Source organism: Chionomys nivalis, chromosome 15 (genome assembly GCF_950005125.1).
Source record: "Chionomys nivalis chromosome 15, mChiNiv1.1, whole genome shotgun sequence".
NCBI lineage: Eukaryota > Metazoa > Chordata > Mammalia > Rodentia > Cricetidae > Chionomys > Chionomys nivalis.
Genome location: NC_080100.1, coordinates 48,247,340 through 48,274,530, shown reverse-complemented (window position 1 = coordinate 48,274,530; position 27,191 = coordinate 48,247,340). Strand labels below are relative to the sequence as shown.

Sequence of the window (27,191 nt, the reverse complement as noted above, 5' to 3'; positions counted from 1 at the left end):
GAAGGAGAGTCCGTAATTGCCGGGACAGCAAGGCAGCAGGAAGCTGAGAAAGCCTACCTTTAACCTCAAGCACAACAGAGTGCAAACCAAAATTAGGGCCTGGCTGTGAGCTCTCTAGTCCAACCAGTGATGAACTTCCTTAAGCAAAGCTATATTTCCTGGACCTCCCCAAATGGCATCCACTGCGAAGCACATGTCCTAAGGCCTGGGCCTATGAGGAACATTGCTCATTTAAAATTTTTTTTTTTACATTCTTTCCTTGGAGTGTTTTGACTACATACATGTTTGTATACCATGTGTGTGCCTGATACCCATGAAGGTCAGAAATGGATGTTAACATCTCTTGAATATCCCTTGGAGCTGGAGCTATGGATGTTTATGAAGCACCATGTAGATCCAGGAGCTGAACTCAGACTCAGAATCTATAAGAGTAGCAAGTGCTCTTAAATGCTGAGCCTCCTTTGTAGCCCAGCAGTTCTCAGTTAAGCCGTCACAATGATGAAGGTATTCTTGTAGCCCTTTGGAGTATTTAAGTGATATCACAAAGCTTTTCCTTTTATTTTTTTAAGCTGCTCAAATAAAAGATGCCAGTATTTGGTGGGTGATACAGATAGAGATTCAATCAATAAAAAGATGGTTTATTAAAAAACACCTAACAAATATTAATTTTACATGATTTCACAATCAACATGATTATAGCTCAGACTGCTGTAGACTTCTGTTCACGTTTCCATTCTGTACTCAAGGCTACAATGTCCAGTAAAGAGAGGCTGTGCGGCTATTCCACGGCTGTTGACAGATAACAAAGAGATGGTTTAGGCTGGTGGCCCTCCCATCTCAGATCACTTCAGCAAATCCCCACTCTGTGATGATTTGATGATTCTAATTTAAGCTACTAACTCCTTTAAGATGGCAGTTACACCAAACATGTCTTACGGGTGTTACAATGAGTGCGTAACTTCTACCAAGTGAGTGACCACTTCCTAGGTGATGTTTTTATTCATTGCTAATCAGAAAGCTGAAGGCAGGAGTTACAGTGAAGGCTGGACTTTAGTAAGATCTTAGGCTGGAAGGGCGCCTCTCACCTGACCATTCTGCACCGGTGGATCGCCAGTCTGTTGTAGGCATCTTGTAGGTCAGTGACAGCTTGAGGACTCCAGAGCCGCTCACCAACAGCGCTTGCCCGAGGCCTGAAATTTAAAATGTGTCTCCCAAGGTAGTCATCTACTTAAGGAAATTCTTCAGGGCTTTCCTACTAACACAGAGAAGAACCAAAGCATCTTTTAAGTCATTTGGCATCCCTTCCATTCCTTACCATAATCTTGGAATGAGGTTAGTTGCATCCACAAATTCTCCCCACAGGCAAGCTTCTCCACCAATGACTAGTTGTTTCTCCTTCTCAGAACCTGCATTAAAGTGGTTGAAGGGAAAGGAGTTAAGCTGTATAACACTGGCTCCCTCTCTATCGTCATCCCATGTTCCCTTCCTGTAGGCACCAGAACCTTTATTCCCACCCTGGCTCAGTGCTATTCAACATACATAGAGGACTATGGTGAGCCAGGAGGAGATACTTTTCATAGGAGCCTGCACAAACTCGTCTAGACACCTCCTCCCATTTCTGATCAGTGGTATGCCAAGAAATACAAGTTGGAATATTAGCTTCATTTTAATGGACCATGACCACTACTTATATTTGGTTTATATTCCTTGGTATTTAGTAACGAAGCAAAAAAGAGTAACTAAAAACTACTATTTAGAATGATTACTTTTGATGCTCAAAATGCTTTCTAGAGAAAGTCATAATTTTTAGTGGATCAATATTTCTGAGACTTTTAATCATGGCATCATTTTCTAAGCTAAAGCCTGATCTACAAGAATTGTATAATTTAGAACTGCTAATAAAGAAGCTGAAAACCCTGGACTACACAACCTGAAATCCATAGATGCAAATGGTAACCTTACTTAGGTGTCTTAAAAGTTAACACACTTGCAGGGCGATGGTGGCGCACGCCTTTAATCCCAGCATTCAGAAGGCAGAGTTTGAGGCCAGCCTGGTCTACAAGAGCTAGTTCTAGGATAGGCTCCAAAAAAACTACAGAGAAACCCTGTTTCGACAAAACAAAAACAAAACAAAAAAACCAAACAAACAAACAAAAAATTTAACATACTCAACCATCTCTCAGATACAGAAAGCAACTCCATAAAAATAGAGGCAAAATTTAAGGGGGTATTTCATTTAAGACTAGCACACTGTTCCTTCCAGAAGTTAAAATGATACCAAAGCTTTATTTTTAATAAAATCAAGGATTAGTCATAAAAGGAATAATAGGCATCTAGGTTAGATTTGGGAGGAGAGACTGGAAGTCATGGAAGAAGCCAGCAGTGGCGGCCGCTTTGCTTACCTTCAAAATTAAGAGGCTCCACTGTGTAGTACTGTCTCCAGTCTTGCCCATAGCTAATGACGTCTAAGTACCAAGGAGCAGCAAGGATTGCCGGGAAGCCGGAGGAGGTGACTTGTTTCAGCTCCTCTAAGTAATTTTCACTCTTCCACACTTCAACCACTGTGTTCGGCTGAAGCTAAAGGTACAGATCGCAATCACAGTATTAGGTCTACTAAGTACAGTCTCTCTAAAATCTTCGAGCCGGGCGGTGGTGGTGCATGGGAGGCAGAGGCAGGCGGATCTCTGTGAGTTCGAGACCAGCCTGGTCTACAAGAGCTAGTTCCAGGACAGGCTCCAAAACTACAGAGAAACCTTGTCTTGAAAAACCAAAAAAAAAAAAAAACTCTTAGAAAAAAAAAATTATCCGTCCTTTTTCCTAACAATCAGTGCCGTTGCTAGTCCCTCACTGTGTTTTCACTGCTATTCACATTCATCAACCCTTAAAACTGGACATTTAACTTCTGTTATAGCTAACACCTCAGAGACTAAAGAACTTAGGGTGAGGTGGGCACCTTGATCCCATTCCCACCACACCAGTTCTGTACTTAACTTGAAACCATGAGACTATCACCAGTCCCTTAGATAACAGTGGTAGCTGGGCTTATAAGATACACTACAAATAAATAATAAGGGAAAAAAATATTTCTTAAAAGTGTATATTGATTTTACCTGTTTTAAAACCACTATGTTTTTAAAAAGCTCATTTGATGTCTGTTTTGCTCCTAAAAACAAAAAGGAACTTAATTCAAAAACTTGAACTTGTGAGACAGCAGGAGCTGGGGGAAGAAACGAGGAGGAGCAGTGAGCGGTCCATATTACTAATGGAGTCCTGTGTCTGCGTGCTGTAGTGCATGCACGGGTGCATGGGCAGGCTTGCCTTCCTGCTCTAATCCCTGCATTCCCTCGCGTTCCACTGAACCTGGAGCTATGCTGGAGCCAGCAAGTCCCAGCCCTTCTTGCCCCAGCCCTGACAATGTTTGGGTTACAGGTGTACACTAGGCCATGTTTGCCGTGGTGTTGTTCAGGACAGGCTTTCTCTGCCCAGGCTGGCCTCGAACTCACAGATCAGCCTGCCTCTGCCTCCCAAGTGCTGGGATTAAGTGTGCATCACCACAGCCAAGCCAACTTGGCTTTATTTTTGAGCTCTGTTCTTGACAATTTCGTGTACATCTATAATGCATACTGAATAGTCTCTCCCTTGAATCTCCAGTGCCTTCCCCCGACTGATGACTTGGTTTGCGTGACCACTGGACCGGTGCTATCTGTTGGACCTGGTAGGGTCACCAGTAGATACACACTGAAAGTATTGCCTCCTCTCCTTGAATCTGTCTGTAGCAAAGAGTTCAGCAGTGAAGAATGGAGCCCTCCAGACCTTCCATCATCCTAACTGCTGAACGCCCAACTTTAAAGTGGGTGCTCAGGCTGGTACGGCAGGTAGTCTTTCCCACTGTGAGCCAGCACTCAGCCCTGAATGGAGTCTTCACAGTTCTTACCTCCACGTTGTCATCAAAAACCTCTTGCCAAACAATGGAGCCCTTCTTTAAGGATGTAATAATATCCAAAACCCTAGCATTGAAAAAATTAACAGTTATTTAGAGTCACAAAGTTAACACTCTTAACCATGTATGTGTTCTTCCAGGAACAGCGTGCAGTGTTGAGAAGTACCATCTCTCAGTATAACATAGCTATGCAGAACCAGCTTAAAGCTGAGGCAAGGGAGAGGGCTAAGACAAGAGTAAGGGACAAGGGAAATGGAAAGAATCCTTCAGCCTCAAGACAGCCTGAGATATGTCTTGCTGACAAGAGACTGCCTCCAAAGAAACTACACAGAAAGTATACTCCCTAAAGTCCCATGGGCAAGATTATTAAGATTAGTGATCCATGCTCAGGATAAACACATCTTACCCTTTATATAGAAAATTTGACTTAATTTTTAAATATTGATCCATGTTTGGTTTTTGGTGTGTTTCTCTCTGAACCTCTACTGAACCCTCAGGCTCTGCCCCCTGACCTTAAATGCTGCTTGGATGTACCTGCCCTTCCTTCTAATTAAAATCAAGTATTTCGCTAGGACTTGTGAAACGCAGCCATACGTGAGCAGAGACCCCTCAGGGGACACTTCAGGGTGGACAGCTTCAACACTGAGCTGGGTAGCCTATGCTTCTGACACATCTTTATAGGACAATGGTTCTCAACCTTCCTAATGCTGTTCCTCATGTTGTGATCCCAACCATAAAACTATTGTTGCTACTTCAGAACTGTAATATTGCTATTGTTATGAATCATAATGTAAATATCTGATATTTCCAATGGTCTTAAAGGGGTCAAGACCCACCGGTTGGCAGAAAGAAAACTGTCACATAGCCTGTCATGTCACGCCACGTCAGTAACACTCAGCTGTTGCCACCACAGGTATTTAGTTAGGTGGTAACAAACACTTGAAAGGGAAGAAAGAAAAAACATACCACACAAAAAGAAAGAACATACCACACAAAAAGCTAACTAGGAGGAACAGCGTGAACTCTGAGCCTTTCTAATGGGTAGAGCAGAGCCTGGGAAACGACAGCCTACAGCCTTCTCTTCTATGACTGACAAGCTAAGAATGGCTTTTGAGTCTGCAAAGCTGTCTGTCTGTCCATCTCTATCTTTCTTCTTTTAAACATATGTAACTCCACATGGTTTGTGAAGTCCAAGACTCTGGTCCTATTATGGAAAAAAATAGCTGAGCAGTACTGTCCTGGCAAACTTTTGGGAAATGTTCTGTCTGCACTGTGTCTAGCAGCTATCATTCCCCTTGCTATGAAACACTGGAAATGTAGCTGATGCAACTGAGAACTTAACTGCCTGTAATTCTAAGGTGACGGACAGGCGTGTGCCTCTCTGGCTGCTGTGCCCACAGTAGGAAGCAAGAGAGATGCTCTAGGACTGGACAGATGGAATGAGCTGCAGACCTAGATGGTGACAAGGACTCTGAGCCAAGCTCTCAAGACACATGCCTTCTCCTCCTATTTCAGGAGTTATTGCAAAATGCTAGCCGTTTTAAAGAAAACAGTGTGTAGCACTCTCTTGACACATGGCTTTCCTTCTATTTCAGGAGTTATTGCAAAATGCTCGCCATTGTAAGGAAAACGGTGTGTAGCACTTCCTTCTGTAGTTGGTTTTTATGTCTCCACTTTTGTAAGGGGTGGAGAAAATGAGAAGTAAAGCAGACAATGAAGTTATTCTTAAACTTGTGCAAAAGCATTGAGGTCTAGGCTTTCCAATGACTTACTTTTTAATATAAAAAGATTCCAGTCTTGTAAAATCCTTGCCAAAACCTTTTTTCTTCATGAAATTTTGGATGTTTGGATTTGATGCCCTTAAATAAAAAAAGTGACTGAAATGTTATAAACATTTTGACGTGCCCAGCTTATTACCGAAGCAGAACGCACCCAGAACATCAGTTACACAGACTTTAAGGAGTTAAAAGTCCAAGTTCTCGGTTATGAGTTCCCGTGATTTTTCTAATGCAAAGTATTTTTTCCAGAAATTACTTTTCACTTTTAAAAAGGGCTTTCCATCCCTACTCCACCCCAGCCTCTTTACAAACCTAAGGACTCTGACTTGAACATCTCCCCTATCTAGTAATTCCCCTTTTCACTAAAGCTCTTCTTTCCCTTTAGTCTTTTAGGTTGGTTTTTGTTGTTGTTGTTCAAGGCTGGCCTTGAACTCAGAGATCCACCTGCCTCTACCTCTGAGTGCGGGATTAAAGGCCTGCGCCCTGCACCGCCACCACCACCACCTGGCTGTCTTTTAGGTTTTTTTTGAGTCTATCTCACTAAGGTCAGGTTGACCTTGAACTCCCAATACTCCACATTCATTATCCTGAATAAGAGAATTAGATACTGCTTATAGATTGTGTTACTCTTTTTCTTGAGTTAGTGCTATTTTATAACCCAGGCTTGCCTTGCTCTTGGTTATAGGCGTGAGCCATCATGCCTAGCTTCTGCCCCTCGAGTCTTCTTCCTAACCTTTTACCTTGTTGCACCTCTCAAGTATGCATCCTTTAATAGCTAAACATCTCAGGGACTGTTTAAACCCTTACAAGGAGAGATGTTATCCCCAGTCTTCCCTTTTCAATGTGGATTCTGTATATCTACACTTTAAGACAAAAAGCTGAAAAAATAAAAGGTTTAGAGTTACCATACCAGCACTCAAAATCCACTTCATCTCCTCCCAAATGAATGAACTCATCTGGAAACACACTGCTGATCTCTTTGAAGAATGTGGTAAGGAATCTGTAAGTTTCATTTAGAGTTGGGTTTATAGGTCCAACCCTTTGTGTTTGCTTCCTCTGACTGTAACATGGAGTTAGGAGGCCTTTCTGACCTAGAAGAAAACACAAAGATTTATTTTTATAAGGATATTAATCACAAAGTCCTGAATTTGCACATCTTTCTGCTATAAATGGTCCTCTTACAATGGTATTGAATCCCACTAAACTCCATGAGGTGAAAATTTCAATAGTCAAAAATGCATTTGACACCCTAACCCACCAAGTGTAGCTCAGCACACAACACTGTTGCATCCCTGTTTGTCTGCTGGGGCCTGGAGTCTTCAAGACTGTGTCTACTCAATCATAGCCCTAGCCCGGGAAAAGACCAAGATTCAAAGCGTGTTTCTATTGAGTATGAGTCCCTCTGATACCATCATAACAAACCACTGTAAACCTGACCAGCTGGCCTTTGGGTTGTTGAAGCTATAGAAATTTTATATAGAAGACAACCATATTTACCAAGATTGATTTAGCAGTTTCTCCCCAGGAAGGCAAGAGCTGCCTCCTCTGTTCCCCTTTGCTGCTTTTACACAACCTTTGAGCTCTTATCCACTTCAAATATCCACTCTCAAATTTTTCTCTGTGCTTCAATACAAATAGAGACCTAGCTGCCTTTCAGTATGATCTAACGAAACCCCAATCTCTTTGGTTTCTGACAGGTCTGCTTGTAGGCCTCACCAAGCTCTGTGGTCTTTTCTGGAGTAGGTTGCCAAGTTCCTTGAATGTGTTTCCAGGACATTTCTGTTCTGCTCATTACTTCTCAAGCCCGTGCTGACCCTCCCAGTGTGGGTCCTCCAGGGTCTTTCTCTTTACAATCTGTCCCTTGCATAGAGGTTTTCCCCAAATGTGACCCCAGTCATGTGACTTTCCTACTCAGACATTTGCACTGGTTCCCAGGGCGTGCTGCGTGCTGACAGAGCTCACTGCTGTCATCAAGAGCCTCGGCGATGCCCTTCCCAGGCTCAGTTCCCATGGTTTTCCATGTCTACCGCGGTATTACTGTGTACTGAACAATCAGAAATGCCGGGCCCCATGCTGTGTACTTTCTGTTGTTTATTTGATGCTCAGAATTGTTTCTCAGAAACTGGAGGTGAAGGGTTAACTTCCCCAAGGTTTACTCTCCAGAGGGCAAAAGCAGGATCCGAATGTAGATAGGCTGGCACCAGGCCCACCTTCTTAGTCGCCACCTGTACCATCTCTAAATTTTTCCCACCCTGGTCACACTACATGCTCTCTTCGAATGCCGTTCCTCGTGCCGTTCCCTCTACCGGAAACATGAGTATATTCTGTGCTCGCCCCAAAACATGCCTATCCATAGAGCGGAACTAAGTCATTATGTCTACTTATAGCCAAGTTTTCTGCCTCCCCAACTTTGATTCGTGAGGTAGTACCTAGACAGTGACTTAGAAGGGACACAAAATTTGCAGCATTTGTGCCACCATTGCATAGACTGCAGTTAGGAACAAAACTACCAACTATTAAGAGACAAAGGATCTCAGATGCCCCTTTTTCAACCTGTAAGACAAACTCCTTACCTTTTCCCCAAGACTGTGTATGTCCAGGGGTATCAAATTCTGGTATAACTCGAATCCCTCGGAAGCGGGCATATTCAAGCACCGTATCGACATCACTTGGTGTATAGACATGACGCGAAGAATAGCTCCCCTGCAATATTCAAGTTAAGATGTGCAAGACGGCTTTGGTCCTGGAAACCGTACACAATCCCGTTTGCACTTTGCTGGTCAGTTAGTTTTTCTCTTATCACACGGTGGTAATTAGTCCTGCCTAACAGTGGATGGTTCCTGGTTTCAGAGTAGGAATCTATAAAAACTAGATTTCTGCCCATTGAATTCAAGATTCACTGATGGGACTGTCAGTGTCTTCTGCTTCAAGAATTCCACAATTACTTCAACTCTGTGGAAACTAACAGCAAAACAAGCAAAATCTTTGCCTCCACCAGAGTGAACCTTTGGAAAACACTGCCCTTGTCAAGGTTAGAATCCAAACTCACCCGTTATTACAAAACACAGATTTTTGTCTTTCAGTCTTTTAATTAATATCACCTGAAAATTCACCCTCAGACAATAAGTAACTTAATTGTGTTTATTTCCTGGGTCTCTTTGTGTCACTGAAGAATTAGCACTGGTTGTAAGTAATGATGAAGGTCCCCTGGAAGATAAGGTTGGCATCCGTCTCAACATATAGGCTATACATGCTCAGCTGTAGAAATTATCTTGACCTTTAACCCCCGAATCAAAATATAGGGGACATGGTAATTGATACTTTGGAATGTAACCAACAAAACCAAGACAGCAGAGAGTGACAGGACACCAAATTCCATTGGTTTCTCAGTACCGATAATTAATAATAAGAAAAGAGAATTAGCAGGCACATTAACATCCATAATGTAGGGCCCATAAGAGAAAAAGACACTTAGGTAAACATGGGTATTGATGGATGATTAGATAAAACCAGGCTGTTCCGCAAATGAAATAAGTCTGGAATTTGGTTTAAAATAGTGGGTGGGGGAAGGGTAGAGTCTGCAGGTGACAGCAGAATTGGCCACAGACTGACGGTGGAGCTGGGCGCTAAGTGAACTATTCGGTCCCTCCGTGCTGAAAACCGCACATCAGCAACTCACTGCCACATCCTTCAGCCCCCACACACACTAGCGGTGGAACTGTGGCCAGAGCAGAGGACAGGAGTCCTGACAAGGCACGCAGCTTCTCTGGTGTCAGCTGGCATTCTCTGCTGTGTGGAGATTAAGTGATGAGACCCAAAGGATGACCTCCCCAGCTCCATTGCTCCAGAGTATTCCACCCGAACACTCAGAGCAGAGACCACCAATGTGCTGGCGCCTGTCTGTGAGCCCAGTACTTGAGAGGAAGCAAGGGATCCATTCTCAAGGCCAGCCTGAGGTGGGGGAGACCCTGGCTTTTGTTTTGTTTGTTGTGAGGTCTCTGGGTAGTTTTGACTGTCCTGGAACTCACGGTGTAGACCAGGCCTGAGGTCCGCCTGTTCCTGCCTGCCTACAGGCGTGCACCACCATGCCAGCCTGAGCCCCCCCTCCTACAACAGCAAAAACAGCTCAATTCCAAAATGTCCTTTTTGTGTTTCAAAGGAGGAAAAAGCAGGGCGTCTACATGCTTCTAACCCGATTTAAAGTAAAGAGACTGCTGGGCAAGTGAGCATCTTAACTGTGTTAGTCATAAGTTATTCAGGTCTTCTACATTAAGCTTTTAACACATGTATGCAGTTCCCAGAGAGTACGTTTGTAATAACATTTATAGTCTTATTATTTAGTAACTGTAACAACAAGTACAAGAAGATTTATGGAAATAAAAAGCTAACCAGCCACCTAAAAAGTATTTTAAACCACAGATACCTAACTTTTTCACAATGGTTCCATTTATAAGAAAACCACTGAAACTATGCCAAGGATTTTGGTACACGGACAACAATGGCGTGAATTACTCACTTTGTCACTTAGCTGAGGAAAAGTGATACTCTGGTACGGGAAAGACTGGTCGTCCACTATGTGCCAGTGAAGAACATTGAACTTGTTAAAAGCCATGGCATCCTGAAAGCAAAAATAGGGAAAATTATATACCACAGAAGAACGCAGTCTTCTACAGTAGGTTGCTTCAGATTAGTGCTGCTTTTTATAGTTCCTTTTTAAAAAAGAAAGAATAAAGAGAAAGTATAAACTCATCATATGTAGTGAAATTGGCACACCTCTATTAAAGCAAATACATTGTATATAGAAGCTGTGATATTGCTGTATAGGAGGGCAAGCTTATTAATTTATCATTACTTGAGGGCCGGCCAGGAATTAGGGGATGAAGAGACTGAGGCTGTCTTAGGGAGTGGAGTACAGGAGAAACAGCATTTAAGTAACTACCAAAGCTTACAATTCCCACATAGGAAACCCTGGCATGTTTGTTGAAAAAACAGATAAAAAATTAAAAAAACCTCCTGCTATAGATGGAGAGACACAGGGAAAGGTGTATACATGTGTGTTCATATAAACATAATGAACACACACAGGCACACTTCACAGCTGTCTGTAGAGTCAGGAGGTATACCCACCGATAGCCCAAATCTGGGTTTGAAATACTGAGCACTGAAAGGGTTCTTTGGGGAAAAAAAAGGGGGGGGGGGGTGAATCTAGACTAAGATCAAGCTACATAAGCCTGGGCTCTCATGGTGCCAAAAGTACAGAGATTGAAGGGGACATCTCACAAGAATAAGCAAACCAGCTCGAAAGGGCTTCTAACGGCCACAGTAGGGCCAGTTTGAGTTATATAGGAGTTAATATAGATAATCTAGACGGACAAAATAATGAGTACTCAGATGAAATAGGGCTGCTCTGCCTCACTATAAAAGGCCACTGACCACCAGCAAATGTAGAAATGATGGAGCTAGGGAAATCACCACTTGGTGGTTTGTCAAAGAACCTGACTTAGGCGAGGATCAGCTGTGGGTGAGCACCAAGGAGATGTGGGGACTTCACACAGTCCCACAATTTCTTCCGTAGGGTTTTAATAAGCACAAATAATTGTTAGAGAGGTGGCTCTGTGGTTAAGAGCTCTTGCTGTCCTGCTGTTCTTCCAGAGGACCTGGGTTCGAGTCCCAGCACCCACATCAGATGACTTACAACTGTCTGTCACTTCCGCTCCTGGAAAGCTCTCTCCAGGAGATCTTATACTGTCCCCCATCTCCACACAAACACAAAAATAAAATTATATATATAAAATAAAGCCAGGTGGTGGTGGCACACGCCTTTAATCCCAGCACTCGGGAAGCAGAGGCAGGCGGATCTCTGTAAGTTCAAGGCCAGCCTGGTCTATAAGAGCTAGTTCCAGGACAGGCTCCAAAGTCACAGAGAAATCCTGTCTCGAAAAACAAACAAAAAAGCACAAAATACCCCAAAGTTAACTATACACTGAGAAGTGCGACAGACAATAGATATCTCAGCCAGTCTGAGTATATATTACCCACAGTGAGACAGTGTGCCACCTGACACTCTTGGAACACAGCCCGCGTCTGCTGTCTTCTCGGCCCAGGAACTGAATCTTGTGTGAGAAACTGATGACCTAAGATATTTTCTAAAAGTAACTGGCCTGTGCTTTTCTAAAATATCACAGTCTTCCAAAGTGAGGAAAGATAACAGCTCCAGGCTGAAGGTCGCTGAGGAGATGGACAAGGAAATGTAACACAAATACTGCTGGGACCTGTACTGCCAGCCACTGAATCTGCACTGCAGGGGAGAACAGAGGGCACAAGCTCTCAGCCGTGGAGTCTGCACTACAGGGAGACCGGAGGGCGCATGCTCTCAGCCATGGAACCTGTACTGTGGGGAGACGGAAGGGCACATGCTCTCAGCCGTGGTATCTGCACACGGCGCATGCTCTCAGCCATGGAGTCTGCACTGCGGGGAGACCAGAGGGCGCATGCTCTCAGCCATGAAATCTGCACTGTGGGGAGACCCGGAGGGTACATGCTATCAGCTTCCTGTTCCTGACGCTTCACTGAAACTGTTGAGATGTGTTTTTTCTTTCACTAGGAGGTGTAAACTAATATTCTGGGGGTTTTGAGTCACCCGCTGCATGGACACATCAGGTATTATAATAGGCTCAGGCAAATATAAGTTGTAAGTTTAACAAATACTTAATTTTTTTTTAAAATATTTATTTATTATGTATACAATATTCTGTCTGTGTGTATGCCTGCTGGCCAGAAGAGGGCACCAGACAGATGGTTGTGAGCCACCATGTGGTTGCTGGGAATTGAACTCAGGACCTTTGGAAGAACAGGCAATGTTCTTAACCTCTGAGCCATCTCTCCAGCCCCCCAAATACTTAATTTTTGTTGTCGTTTTTGTTTTCAAGACAGGGTTTCTCTGTGAAATGATTCTGTCTATCCTGGAACTCATTCTGTAGACCAGGCTGGCCTCAAACTCACAGAGATCAGCCTGCCTCTGCTTCCCGAGTGCTGGGATTAAAAGGTATGTGCCACCACCGCCCACATATTTAAAATTTTTAAATCATAAACTTTAAATTTATATATTCATAAATTTTAAATTCATATATTCCCAATGAATATATGAAAGTTCTTTGTAGTCTTCTAAATAGTTTAAGCAGCTTAAAGTTGGCAGGTGGTAGCAGGGACAAGGCAATGAAAAGCCCCCCCAGAAAAGTCAACTATGATCAGCCCCCTTCCTTCCCACTACCCCAAGGTTCCATACTCTTTTGGAGCATTTCCAAAGGGAAAAAGCCATGACCTGACCCCTTTCTTTTTTTTTTTTTTTTTTTTTGGTTTTTTGAGACAGGGTTTCTCTGTGGCTTTGGAGCCTGTTCTGGAACTAGCTCCGTAGACCAGGCTGGTCTCGAACTCACAGAGATCCGCCTGCCTCTGCCTCCCAAGTGCTGGGATTAAAGGCGTGCGCCACCATCGCCCGGCTAACCTGACCCCTTTCTATGTCACCTAGAGATATAGCCATTTTTCCAGGCTATGTCCCTGACTGATAAACAAGAGCATGTACTTGGGCCAACAGCAGTATTAAAACTGCCTTTCTCAGTTATTGCCAGAGTGGTGGGACACGATTTAAATCCCAACAGAGGCAGAGTCAGGCAGATCTCTGTGAGTTCAAGTCCAACGTGGTCTATAAAGCAAGTTCCAGAACAGCCAGGGCTACACAGAGAGACCCTGTCTTAAAAAAAAACACCAAAAACAAAACAGCAAACAAACAAAAAACCAACAGCCTTTCTCACTAAACAGAGTAGTACTAGCAGATAATCCCATGACTGAGGCAGGAGGATTGGGAGCTCGAGAGCACATACCACAGTCCTGGCTGAAAACAAACAAATCTCAACAGTCTAAGCCAAATTCATGTTGTCTGTGAAAACACAAGAGAGATCCCCTCAGGGATGCCTCCATTTCACACGGGGAAACATTCTTCCCTGGGGAGGGATCAGGAAGCCCAATGCTTAGACTTGACACAAGAAAAACAAGTCCACACTAGCCTACAGGACAGCACAAGAAACCCCAAGAAAGGAACCCGAGGGGCAGATCTTCAGGATGAGCAAGGGAACCAATAAAGCAATCACCTACCAGAGTTTTTAAAATTGTCTTCATGGGCAGGTAGTGCCTGGATGTATCAATTAAAATTCCTCTGTGAGCAAACCTTGGAAAGTCAATAATAGTGGATTCGTTGATGGTGAGCTAGGAGAAGAAACATATTTCAATGAGTTTTAGATTGTTTTTCTCCTCAAGTTCAACAAAGACTACAACTATATACAAGTACTGGATAAAAATCTAGGACCAGGGTCTGGAGAGATGGCGCAGAGGTTAAGAGCACTGGCTGCTCTTCCAGAGGTCCTGAGTTCAATTCCCAGCAACCACATGGTGGCTCCCAACCGTCTATAATGAGATCTGGTGCCCTCTTCCGGCCTGCAGGTATACACGTGGGCAGAATACTGTGTATATATAATAAATCTTTAAAAAGGGAAAAAAATATTTGGATGAAAAAATGCACGAAATTTGTAAGCTAAATACAGTGGGAAAAGAAACTCTCAGAAGACAGCTGGGAAGGTGGCATGCTAACAGCAGTGTCTATCCAACCAGCTTCAGTAAGACACCACAAGGATACTTACAGCTCCGTAACAGTCTTGGTAAACTAACTGGCTAAACGTCTCTAAACCTAGAGGAAGCAAAGATACTGTGTTATTTACAAGATAAGAAAATGAAATAAAAGTATTGTCCAAACAGGCTCATGACCACAGGGCAAAGAGCTCGAGCAGACACGGCATCCTTGCTTGCTTTTTTTTTTTTTTTTTGGTTTTTTCGAGACAGGGTTTCTCTGTGGCTTTGGAGCCTGTCCTGGAACTAGCTCTTGTAGACCAGGCTGGTCTCGAACTCACAGAGATCCGCCTACCTCTGCCTCCCAAGTGCTGGGATTAAAGGCGTGCGCCACCACCGCCCGGCAGCATCCTTGCTTTCTAAAGTGCAGCACTCCGGTCCTGGCCTCCGCCTCCCACGGGCCTCCCTGGCCTCCGCCTCCCACGGGCCTCCCTGGCCTCCGCCTCCCACGGGCCTCCCTGGCCTCCGCCTTCCACGGGCCTCCCTGGCCTCTGCCTCCCACGGGCCTCCCTGGCCTCTGCCTCCCACGGTCCTCCCTGGTTCTCTGCCTCCCTTTCACAGTGTGCCGATAAACCTGCTGGCAGCTCGGAATCCACAGGCGTGGGAAACTGGGGAAGACAGAGGACTTGTTTCTGAAGGAGGCAAGAAGGAACTGGTGAGCCCAAACCAAAGCTGAAGCAACTGAGGCCACTGATGGATGCCCAGGGCCCTGGCTTGAACAGCTCAGCTGCCTGGCCTATGGCACTGGGACTCATGAAGTGAGACACAAGGTCTCTGGGGTTCAGGCTGGGCATGGTGGGTTGAAGGGATCTAAGTGCTCCGCTAGCTTTTCACGGGAAGTGAAGGTTGTGGCACAGCTTCTGTGCTTGGTTTTACAAAGCAACATATAATAACGTCCCTCTACTAGAGACGATGGAACTGCACAGTACTTACCTCGTAATGCGCCCCACACTCTGTTGGCCTTGAGGTAAGCCACTGGTTCTTGCACAAGCAGAGAATCTGTGGGGTGGGGTTGGTGAGCTTTAGATAATTCCAGAATGACACAGTGTCCATTTCCCAGATTTACCCTTGGTATTTCCCGTTATTCTCTCCCCTCCAGAATCTCACCTAGATCCCCTCAACCCAAGATGTCCCAGCCTGACCAGCCCAGACACCTTGTGTCTCACTTCAGTGAGTCCCAGTGCCGTAGGCCAGGCAGCTGAGTTGTTCAAGCCAGGACCCTGGGCATGCATTCCGTCACCACGCCTCATCTTCTCCAGTCTGAACTGCCAGGTCAGTGATGTGAACAGTCCTCAGTGCCCACAGCCCGTATCTACTCCTAATTCCTACCTCCCCCAAGGTGAAGTCACTCCGCTTTCCTATTTCCGTTCATCCTACCTCCCTTCCCCTTCATGCCATCTGAAATCAGCTTTAAGACTTCATTTCTAGCTCCCTCGAACTCAATCCAGTTCATCTCACTCACTAAGAAGTCCACATCCATCAAGAATGGGACGCCAACCAGGCCTGGTGGGAGGGAAGGAATGGACCTGTAATCCCAGAACTCAGGTGGTGTGAGGCATGAAGATCACAGGTTCAAAGTCAGCCTGGGCTAAACAGGAACCATGGCTCAAAACAAAAACACCCAAAGACTATAGAGTTCTAGTTGGCTGAGCTGGGCCAAGATACAAAGGGTACAGACTCGGAAAGCTGAAGGTGTGTCAGGGACAGGCCCCGCCCTGCCCCCCCCCCCCCCCCCCCCCCCCCCCCCGCCAAGGGACACCGGCAGTTGGAGCACATAATTTAGTATCATTTCACCCTGACTGGGTCGTCACCTTCTACCTCCTGACTGTCAGAAGGTAGGTGCTAGCAGACGAGGAAAAGATGTGTCAGTCGTGTGACACACTCAGCTGACAGTCTTCTACCAGAATAGCTTTTCGGGTCAAAAGACCACAGTGCTGAGTGAGCAAAAGGCCAGACTCAGACCGGTTCTGCTACTGTGAGTGCCCTTGAACCAGGCCTCCTTCTTCCCTCAGTAGCTGAGTTCTGGCTTATTTTAAACGGAACCTGACTCATTGAATCATATATAGTAATTAGAAGATTTACCTGCTAAGTATGCAGATATATAGCTATAGAATTTTAAATTTTTTAAAAATTTATTTATTTTTAAAAATTTTTTTCAAGACAGGGTTTACTCTGTAGCTTTGGAACCTGTCATGGAACAAGCTCTTGTAGACCAGGCTGGCCTTGAACTCACAGAGATCCACCCACCTCTGCCCCCCCACCCAGTGCTGGTATTTAAGGCGTGTGCCACCAACCTGGCTAGAATTTTAATTTCAAACCAAGTTATCAGGTGTTATCGGGTGTGTGTTGGGGGTGGTTAGGAGGTGATGTCTTGACTTTTCAACTATCCCTTCTGAACCTATTTGCACTGTGAATACCTTTGTTGTAGATACAGACATCAATAATTAAAATACTACTCAAACATTACTTGATATGCCCACCCAGTTCTATTTTCCCCCATATGAAATATCTATTCATTTTTTTTCCTGGGCAACTGTGTTAATGAAGAACTATAATAGCCGGGCGGTGGTGGCGCACGCCTTTAATCCCAGCACTTGGGAGGCAGAGGCAGGCGGATCTCTGTGAGTTCGAGACCAGCCTGGTCTACAGAGCTAGTTCCAGGACAGGCTCCAAAACCACAGAGAAACCCTGTCTCGAAAAACCAAAAAAAAAAAGAACTATAATATTCTTGATCTGCAAGTTCCTGTGTGTTGCCGCAAAAATGGTCTGCTCCCCTCCACGCGGTACAGCTTCCTTTGTCCGGCTCAGCAGTTTGTTTTGGTAAGGTCTGCCTGTCTGTCTGTCCCGTGGTTAACTCCTATCTGTACCAGCTGGCAGCGAGTTTGTTTGTAACTCTTCATTTCAGATAAATGCCTTTGATGCGTGTGGCTACCTGGCTATAGGAGAAATTGTTTCACTTCCAGTTCTCAGGGTACGCCTGTCTTTATTTTTAATATAGGGGGTTGGAATTTTGCGCTTGTGATGCTGGCGAACTTCCTAAACACTAACCTCAGGAAGTTTCCTTTTGAGAAGAGCCGACTTAAATAAAAGCTCAGACTCTTTGGTCTCAGTGCACCCTATTTTCTAGAATCTACAATAGGTCGGTCATCTGTGTTGCAGACAGTAATGGACAGCAAAGTTTGCTTGGCAACACAGTGGCCATTTCTAGCTCAATTCAGATTGCAAAACCTACTTCCTATAGCGTCTACATGTCCATTGTCCACGAAAGTCGTGTGGCCAGCACTGGTAAATTACCCGTTCCTGTCCCAAGGACAGCGACAGAACTGAGAAGAAATGAAACTATCTTCCTAAGAAGTGTATTAAGAAAGCTCATCTGGGGGCTGCAGAGGTGGCTTGGCAGTTAAGAGCACTGGCTGCTCTTCCAGAGGACCTGAGTTTAATTCTCAGCACCCACATGGTGGCTCATGCCTATCTGTATCTCTAGTTCCTGGGCTTCTGACATCCACACACAGTCACACATGCAGGTAATACACCAATGATAAGATAAAAATAAAAAGATTCTGACTCAAAAACAAAAGTAAATAAATGAATACATAGGATGATAATAGTGGACATATTTTTTTAAAAAGCTCATCTGTGTTGCAGGAGGGACACAGGTGTTTATCCACCTGTAGAGGATGCGCTCTGAGGGCAAAGGAGCCGTCACTTTCTTCATTCTTTCTATTTTTACACCATTTTACACCCAGTTCCCTCGTCTCTTCCTGGTACTCGTCTTACATTACACCTACACGTTGTTCCTCTGATGCCGGGCACCGTTCCCCACCGTGCCAACCAGCACACCCTCCAGAGGAAGCGGGGAGACAGTCCTGTGGGCAGGCTTGTCTAATATGCAGGACACTCTAATTTGCCTTCAGAGACAGAAGCCAAGGGCGGGAGAGACAGCTCAGCAGTTGTCAGTACTCATGGCTCCCTCCAGAGGACCCATGGTCCAGTTCCTCAAGGCTACTGGCTCACAACCACCTGTAACTCCAAGGCACGGGATCTGATGCCCTCTGTGAGTGCCTACGGGCATGTGTGTGCATGTACACATGCATACACATATACACATACACCACACACACAATCTTTTAAAGAGACAAAAGAAATAGCATAGCCTCAAAAATTAAGATTAATCTAATTCTACCATACAGTGGTGGAATACTGAAGCATTAGAAATTACGTCACAAAAGAATACTTAATAAAGTTCATAAATGTTCATAATTATGTAAAATCTACATGTACAGAAACTCCCATTTTCTTTGTCCTTTTACTTTTTTGGAGATGTCTTACTCTAGCCCAGGCTAGCTTCAATTCACTGCAATCCTCCTGCCTCAGCCTCCTAAGTGCCATGATCAGCTTATTCCCATTTTCTTTCTTTTTTTTTAAAAATATTTATTTATTTATTATGCATACAATATTCTGTCTGTGTGTCTGCAGGCCAGAAGAGGGCACCAAATCTCATTACAAATGGTTGTGAGCCACCATGTGGTTGCTGGGAATTGAACTCATGACCTTTGGAAGAGCAGGCAATGCTCTTAACCACTGAGCCATCTCTCCAGCCCCCTCCCATTTTCATATTAATGTTTGTATCCATGCAAAAACATTTGTTGCAAACAACATACATACTGGACCCCTAAAGTGGCAGTGGGCCGAGTGATGGACAGTTGAGTCCTCCCTCCTTCTGGACCTACGCCTGGACCTACAAATTCTCTACAATGACACCATTTTAAAATAGGTACTTACAGGACTCATCAGAAGACATGTTAGGGAAGGAATCACACTGTGGCTCAAGGGTGATTGTGACCTGCAGTTGCTCTAACTGTGGTCCAGGTTGAAATCTAGCAGGGCGTAGATGCCTCTTGTAGAAACCAAAAATGTAGTTGTAATATCTGTGGGAGAAATCCATTTAAACAATGAACCAGATTGTGTGTGTGTGCCAGGGGACACAGAAGCCAGCTTTTCACATCTCTTGTGCCAGCTCCGTCTAATCAGAAACGTCCTCTGGGTGTTTTTAGAACCATCAGGGCAGTGGTTCTCAACCTGTGGGTCGCAACCATTGGAAACCGTGTATTTTCGATGGTCTTAGGAATTGAAACACAGCTCAGTAGCAAAATCAGCAATAAAGTAGCAACAAAATCAGTTTGTGGATGGGTGTTCCTAAGACCATTGGAAATATTTGTTTTTTTGATGGTCTCAAGCCGCATGTTGAGAACTGCTGCATTGGGGGAACTGTCTGGAGATCCTGATGTCCAGACCTTCAGATCAAACTTTCTGAGAATGAGATTCATACATGGGAGTTTTTGAAAGTTTTCCCACTCCACAGACACTGCACACACACGGTGTGCAGTCATACATGCAGGCAAAACATCCATACACAGAAAAACCAGTATTTTTTTTTAAAGTTATGATGGAAAAATTTTATATGGCCGGGCGGAGGTGGTGGCACGTGCCTTTAAACCCAGCACTTGGGAGACAGAGGCAGGAGAATCTCTGTGAGTTTGAGGCCAGCTTGGTCTACAGAGTGAGTTCCAGGACAGCCAGGGCTGTTGCATAGGGCTGGAGAGATGGCTCAGCAGTTAAGAGCACTGGCTTCTCTTCTAGAGAAACTGGGTTCAGTTCGCAGCACCCACATGGAGGCTCACAGCTGGCCTTCACAGGTATTCTACACAAATGGTGCACAGACGTAGTGCAATAGAAACAACCCACATACATAAAATAATTTTTTGTTGCTTGTTTTCCAAGGCAGGATTTCTCTATGTAGCCCTCTCCTAGAACTCACTCTGTGTGAATATACATCACTATAATTGGTTTAATAAACAAGCTGACTGGCCAATAGCTGAACAGGATAAAGCTAGGTGAGGAAGCCAAACAGAATGATGGGATGAGGAAGGGAGAAGTCAGAGGAGATGCCAGCCAGCCTACCCAGTGAAGCAGAATGTGGAGAAAATGAGGTAACAAGTCATGAGTCACGTGGCAAAGCATAGATTAAGAAATATGGGTAAAAGTGTAAAAGTTAGCTAGTAACAAGCCTGAGCTATCAGCCGAGAGTTTATAGTTTATATTAAGTCTCCAAGTCAGTTATTTAGGAAACCACTGTGCGTTATTTGAGAGCAGGCTGTTGGGATGGGAAAACCCGCAACTACAGCCACAGAATTCTGAACAGCTTACGCGAATATGTTCACTACCCCGAGTTCCCGGAATACCCTGCATCTTCAGACACTTCCAGCCCTACTATGCTTGCCGAAGTTAAGAGACATGGCTATCCACATACTCTCAAGGTTTAGCCCAGGTTTACAACCAGCTTCCAAACAATGCCAGGTGCAATTACTCCCCACTGGGCTTACAGGCCACGAATTAGTTGGGCAAATCCTTCAGGTAATAATTACCTGCACTTGTTTTGAGATGCCAAGCCTGTTTTTAAACCGCCTCACAGCTGATTCAAGCCATAACATTGTATCCATCAACGTAACCTAACGTGCCTGCTCAAGCTCTTATCAAGGCAAAAAGGAAACTCCCGCTTTACAGTCAGCCCTAAAGCAAACAAGCAAGGGCCCTTTAAAAGCTATCCAGCTCAGTGGCTGAGTTGCAGTCCTAAACATCTCAATACTACCAGCCACTTTGGTTTTACATTTTTGTGCCACCTGGACCTATAAGAAGCCCACCCTGGAAGCAATTCAACTCAGTTGCACAAATGATAAGGAAAACAATAGCCTTTCTGTGGCCGAGGACACTGCTCTTTCTGCCAGCTACACCTTGGGCCTCTTCTGCAGAAGTTTAAGCGCCACAGCCTAAAGCATCCACCCTTAACTTTGTTTTATGTTTCCTGGTCATCTGTTTGGTGTCCTCCGGGCCAAATCAGAGTTAGTTGAACTCACAAGTCACAGACAAGATCTGGCAAGGAAAGTAAGCTGCACAGGTGGCACCAGATTACACCTGGGGCAGTTCCACCCACACAGGTCTCTCTCATCCAGGGGACAGAAGGTGGTACATTCAAGCGTCTCTCCAAAAGCAATCTGCCCTGCACTCAGTATGGCTGGCTGTGCGAGCCCAAAGAGAGGGCTGTAAAAGACCAAGCGCTTGATAAGGCAAAGGGCTTCAGGGAACCTATCCAGAAGGAAGAAGCCAGAGTGTTGAGAAACAAGAAGAAAAGCAGATATTTATCTAAGAGCCATTCGAAAGCATTGAGATTTGAATGCCTAACATTAGGTATGGAACATAGTTTGGAAGAGAGAGGTTTCCCACAACGCTCCAACTTAAGGACTTTTTTTCTGAGCTGGGGAGATAGAGGACCGGGGTTCGGTGCCAGCACAGGCACTGGGGGTTCACACCAAGATTCCATGCCCTCAGCGGCTACCTTCACGCTCATGGTACACATAAATTTGTTCAGGCTCGGATACACTTAAAGAAAAAAAAATTGAAGAGATTAAAGACATCTGCATTGTTGCCACATATGGGAAGGATGGAGCTGAAAATGACAGCCAACACTGGGGAAGTATCTCAGGCCCTCAGAAGGTCCTTACCTAAGCCCCACCAGATACTCACTGGCGACTCTAGAGTCACCTTCTCCTCCCCAGCTCTGGAGTAGCTCCCTTCTGAGGCCAACAAACTGACCGACTAAAGCAGCTCGTCCCACTGTTACCCAGGCACCCAGGGTGCGCAGGAAGCAGTATGGGCAGGTCAAGCTGGACTTCATTCTGCAAAGGTCTTCGGGACCAGAGACCGGTTACCCGTGTCCGCCTCTCTGCCCCAGGTCCCGACTCCCCGCCGGGTGGGGCTGCTTACCTCCGAAAGGCCTCCTGCAGTATCGAGCAGGAGGGGCCCGCCGTAGAATTGCGGCCGTGGACGATGAGGAAGTCGTCCTCAGCGATGTTCAGCAGTTGCGGGGACATATTCACGGAGCGCGGGAAGGGCCACAGCGCCGGTCTCTGCTGGGCTGGGGCCTGCGCCACCAGCGCCGCCAGCGCCAGTAGCAGCCCGGGGGCTCGGTGCGGGGACCGTCGCATGGCTGCTCCGCGGTCTGTCCCGGCAGTCTTTCCACCTGCCTTCTTGCCCCGGCTGCAGGAAAAGAAGCGTCTGTTCCCGGGTCACCGAGTCAGATGACCAAACTCCCTCCCTGCACCGGCTCCGCCTCTGAGCCCGAAGCCGCCCGGAAATACGGCTGGGCGGGGTACCCAGGCGGCTGCGCGTCCAGCCGGGACGCGGTGTCCTGCTAGCGCCTGTCACCTAGGGACCCCTCTGAGCGGCCCACCGGCCTCTGCAAGACTGCAAAACAACAAAACAGGCATCAGCTGTTTCTTCTACCCACTCCTACCCCAACCCCGGCGGTGGTTTTGCCACAGTCTAGATCGTTTGTGGGCTCTGATTGATAAAACCTCTGGGTCAGAATTCCCTAGAACTGACTTTGGAACAGATGGGAGGTCATAATTTGTGCATAAAAATTAAAAAAAAAAAAGGACAGGGAGAGAGTATTTAAAACTTCAGAAGGACGAGATGGACCACGTTAATATGAAAGAGATACAAGAAGAATATTTCTGTAGTAGAGATTAATGTCAACATATGATTTTCCAAAGACTTTCAAAATGATTAGATAGAGTGAAAATGCATCAAAGATTACACTAAGTCTAATCACAGTACGACCGACGGGAAAATAACTTACAGTTGTTAGATTGCTCAGTGGGCCTGGAGGAATAGCACAGGCAGGTTTTCTCCACATTACCTCATCCTGGCGGCTACAGGGGTCAGGGCAAACCCCTCACAAGAAAACACGTGTCCAACCTCATTCAAGTCTGTCCTGATAAAATCAGGATCCCGGTCAACAAGCTTGATCGCATAACCTCTCTAAGAGAAAACTAGTGAAGTCCTCCATCAGCAGCAAGGACGTAGGTGAACAGGTGTTTGGTAAGGCAACCAGAACGGGGTGTCAGGCAAACCCAAGCCACGTGTATCCGCAGCAAGCAGTCCACAAAGAGAGCCTGCAAGAAAAGTCTTCCAAGAACTGTTGCGGTACATGCTAAAAGTGGAGTTTCTTCCGTGAAGGCAAACCTCAGGGTCATCTTACTCTCTCCATCTCCTGTAAGGAGCATAAAGGAAATTTGCAAAGTCTGTTTGCGTTGTTCAAATGACAGTGTGCATAATCACATCACCTTATATGTTACCTGTCTATTGTAGTGTAACTCTAAAGCAAGGCCACAATGAGGTGATGCATACCACACAGTCTTTGTCAGACAGGAAGTTCAAAAGGTGTAGTTTAGTAACTCCGGCTTAGACTCTGTCATGACTGGGTTCACAGTCATGCTGTGTCCTCCTTTCCAAAACCATACATCTACAAAGCTGAGTGTGGTCATTGCACACCTTTAGTCCCAGACTTGGGAGGTAGAGGTAGGTAGATCTTTCCCCTTTGAAGCCAGTCTGCTCTACATAAGGAGTTCCAGACCAGCCAGGGCTACATGGTGAGATCCTTTTCAAAAAAAAAAAAAAAAAAGAAAGAAAAAAGAAAAAAAAGAAAGAAAGAAAAAGAAAGAAAGAAAACACACAATTATGTATGTGTGCATAAGTAAATATAAAACTAAAGGTCTATGATCTATAAATAAGTTATTTGGCTCTCCCCACTCAGAATACAAAGATGGAATGGGCACAGAATAACCAGTACGAACCTTCTATCTCAAGGAGGAAATAGGAGGCACCAAGTTGTCTGTAATGATACCCAAGCCAAGCCAGATAAAAGTTGGAGGATCCTTGATCAGGATTCAAATTCTGGGCACCCTTTTCTGAAGCTCTTGCCTCTGGGCAGTTCTGCCTGTCGACTATTGCATCTTTAATGACAGACGTGCCTGTGTTAGGCTGGGTTTCTCAGTCTCCTTTCTCTAGTTGAACTTTGAGGCATCCAAAGATCCATTAGATTGTGCATCCACACCTCTTAGTTGAAGCTGATAGTCTGCCTACTCATGTAATGCCTTTGAAAACTGTAACTGTATGGAGGAACAAAGCTGGATCTGACCCAAAAGCCCTTCCCAGAGGGCAAACTCTCACAGTACTGGAAGTGCCATGTGAAGACTGTAAACTACAGCAAGAGCCAGCTTGGCAAGATACCCTTCAAGTGTGACGGTGGCACTTATATCCGAGGGGTAAACAGCATCTGTCCAACTGGACTTGAGGCCCGCAGCTTCCTTGTCCGTGACTTTGACGACAATGATAGCAACTTTCTGTCTCAAATCACAAACAGCAGTATAGTCAGAGACGCTCTCAACATGTGTGGGCCATGCTGACAATCACGGTGTCTCCAGATTCCCAGAATTTAGGGCCACCTTCCAGCATCTTACCAGAATGGCTATTCACTTTTCTTTCAGTTCAGAGAACTTGCTGTGAGCCACGTGACGACCCGGGGCAGGGGTACAGCGAGCACTAATTTGGGGGTGTTTGGGATAATCGCTTGTAGTGTAGCCAGTTGTTTCCACTCCAGGGCTCGTTTTTCCATCGCCGGCAGTGCTGCGGAGGTAAACAAACATGTTCCTGACATTGAAACCCACTTTGTCCCCAGGAGGTACTTCACTCAAAGCCTCCTGGGGCATTTTAACACACCCTAGCTGAGACATGGACTGCAGCAAAAGTGACGAACATGATGTATTTGAGAATCAGCCCACAGGGATGTTACCAACACCAGTAACTTATACACCCCAAAAGTGACGAACGTGATGTATTTGAGAAATATCAGCCCCCAGGGGCATTACCAATACCAGTAACTTATAGGCACATAATATATAGGAAATATATAGATACGAATGCTTATATCAGTTCGACAAGTTGATGGCAGGGATGTAGTTCCACTTTATAGATGACTTCTGCTCCGTTGACCCAAGGTATATTAGCACATCAGTGACTCTAGCATTTTGACACCATCCCAAACAGAAATGGGCACAAATGCTATCACATCAGATGTTGTAGCCAGGTTTTTGTCTGTTTGCTTTAAATGTAAACGGTGGTTGTTTACATCTCTTTTAGCTGAAAGGTGGACCAGTGGAATGAATTTTGTTTTTTGTTTGTTTGTTTGTTTGGTTGGTTGGTTTGGTTTGGTTTGTTTCCAGACCAGACAGGGTTTTTCTGTAGCTTTGGAGCCTGTCTTAGAACTAGCTCTTATAGACCAGGCTGCCTTCGAACTCATAGAAATCTGCCTGCCTCTGCCTCCTGAGTGCTGGGATTAAAGGCATGTGCCACCACCACCTGGTTGTTAGTGTCAACATTTATCTACTTCACACCCAATGTGAAGCACAAGACGTGCTCGCAGGGCTACCACTGTTGGAGGTACCAGCTTCAGATTCACCAACACCAACAATCAGGACATCATGGTTAGCTCTAGATGGGCCTGTGGTTGTGTTTTAAGTAAAGTTTCTTTGTTCTGGGGCATCAGTGATAGTCACATAGTATTCAGCAGTCTCAAGTTTCCACAAGGAGATGTCACCAGTGATCCCACGCTCACAGTGAAGACCTAGGCATGCTTACAGTCCCAGCTTGGCCTCCTCAAAATTCTCAGTGGTTCTTTTGTGGCTTCCACCACATTTCCAGACCAGATGGCCGGTAGTGGTGACTTGTCTGACTCCATGTGTCAATAATAACGACGTTGAGATGTATCCCTTCCTTCTCTGTTGTGGCTTTGAGTTAGCAATACTTTTCACAACTGTGTTCCAGGGATAAACCTGTTGCAAAACCTTGACACTCGAGCCTCCCGGTCTATTTTACATGCGTCTTTCTCATGTTGGTTAAAAGTCCGTAAGACTTTGGTTGTGTTCCTAGCTGCTGGTGGTGTCCTCTTATTCCCCGGTATATTGGTTACTTTTCTGTTGCTGTGATATGATACCATGACCAAGGCAACTTCTAGAAGAATTTCTTTTGGCTGATCGTTCAGAGGAAGAGTCAGTTGTGGCAAGGAAGCCATGTCAGCAAGGAAGGGCCAGAGCAGGAAGCTGAGAGACCATCATTTCAACGACAGTCATAAAACGTAAAGCAGAGAGGATGAAATGGAAGCAGGACGGGGCTATGAACCCTTGAAGCACACCTCCAAGGACGCGCTTTCTCCAGCAAGGCTGCAGCACCTAAAACACCACCAACTTGGGACCAAATGTTCAACAGCTTAAGCTTACAAGGGACATTTCTCATTTGAGCCACCGTGCCTAGAATTCCTCCCTAGCCCTAGCAATGGGGCTTTAGGTGTATCAGCCCGGCAAGACTTTTGCTACTTATCCGACCTTGCTAACCCTCTATCTCCACCAGAAATACTGCCGCTAAGCTAATCTCTGTCTAATTCAAACAAGGTCCTTTCAGGTCCACGTTTAGCACACTTCAGTGGATGTTGACTCCAACACTCTCCACCGTGTCCGCTGGTCTCTCTACCACATCCCCTTCCCAAGTGCTTGGTTTTTGATGTCCTGTCTTGTTAACCTGCATCCACAGGAGTTTCTCCTCCTTCATACTCTTACCAAAGCAGGGAAGAGCAGAATAACTGGACAGGCCATTGCTGCTCTGTGCTGCTCAGTTGGCATGTGTGTGCTTATGAAAACTCTATTCTTTACCAGAGCCCCACCAGGCTTCTTCAGTATCTCTTCTGGACTTGACCTCAGCTGGGACCCCCATTCTGCCTGGACCTGCAAAGGAATTCTGTCAGATTCCAAGAATCCCAGTGAGTTCACTCAGCAGAGACTCCCTCATCCTTGATATCCAATCAGCTCCTATTCCCCCATCTGTGGTTTCTGATCACCTTGGTT

At 45.3% G+C, this 27,191-nt stretch overlaps 1 protein-coding gene across 1 annotated transcript; it reads right to left on the bottom strand.

Annotated features, from left to right (window-relative positions):
- Window positions 1-613: 613 nt before the first annotated feature.
- Window positions 614-22,552, bottom strand: Hexb (hexosaminidase subunit beta). Its single transcript, XM_057789491.1, has 14 exons — window positions 22,219-22,552; window positions 19,180-19,325; window positions 15,331-15,396; window positions 14,412-14,458; window positions 13,870-13,980; window positions 10,235-10,336; window positions 8,292-8,421; window positions 6,629-6,809; window positions 5,713-5,799; window positions 3,935-4,007; window positions 2,403-2,577; window positions 1,316-1,406; window positions 1,086-1,190; window positions 614-789 (listed from the first exon to the last, which is right to left on the bottom strand). The coding sequence occupies exons 1-14, from the start codon at window positions 22,437-22,439 to the stop codon at window positions 723-725; spliced, it is 1,602 nt and encodes a 533-aa protein (XP_057645474.1). The 5' UTR covers window positions 22,440-22,552; the 3' UTR covers window positions 614-722.
- Window positions 22,553-27,191: the final 4,639 nt, after the last annotated feature.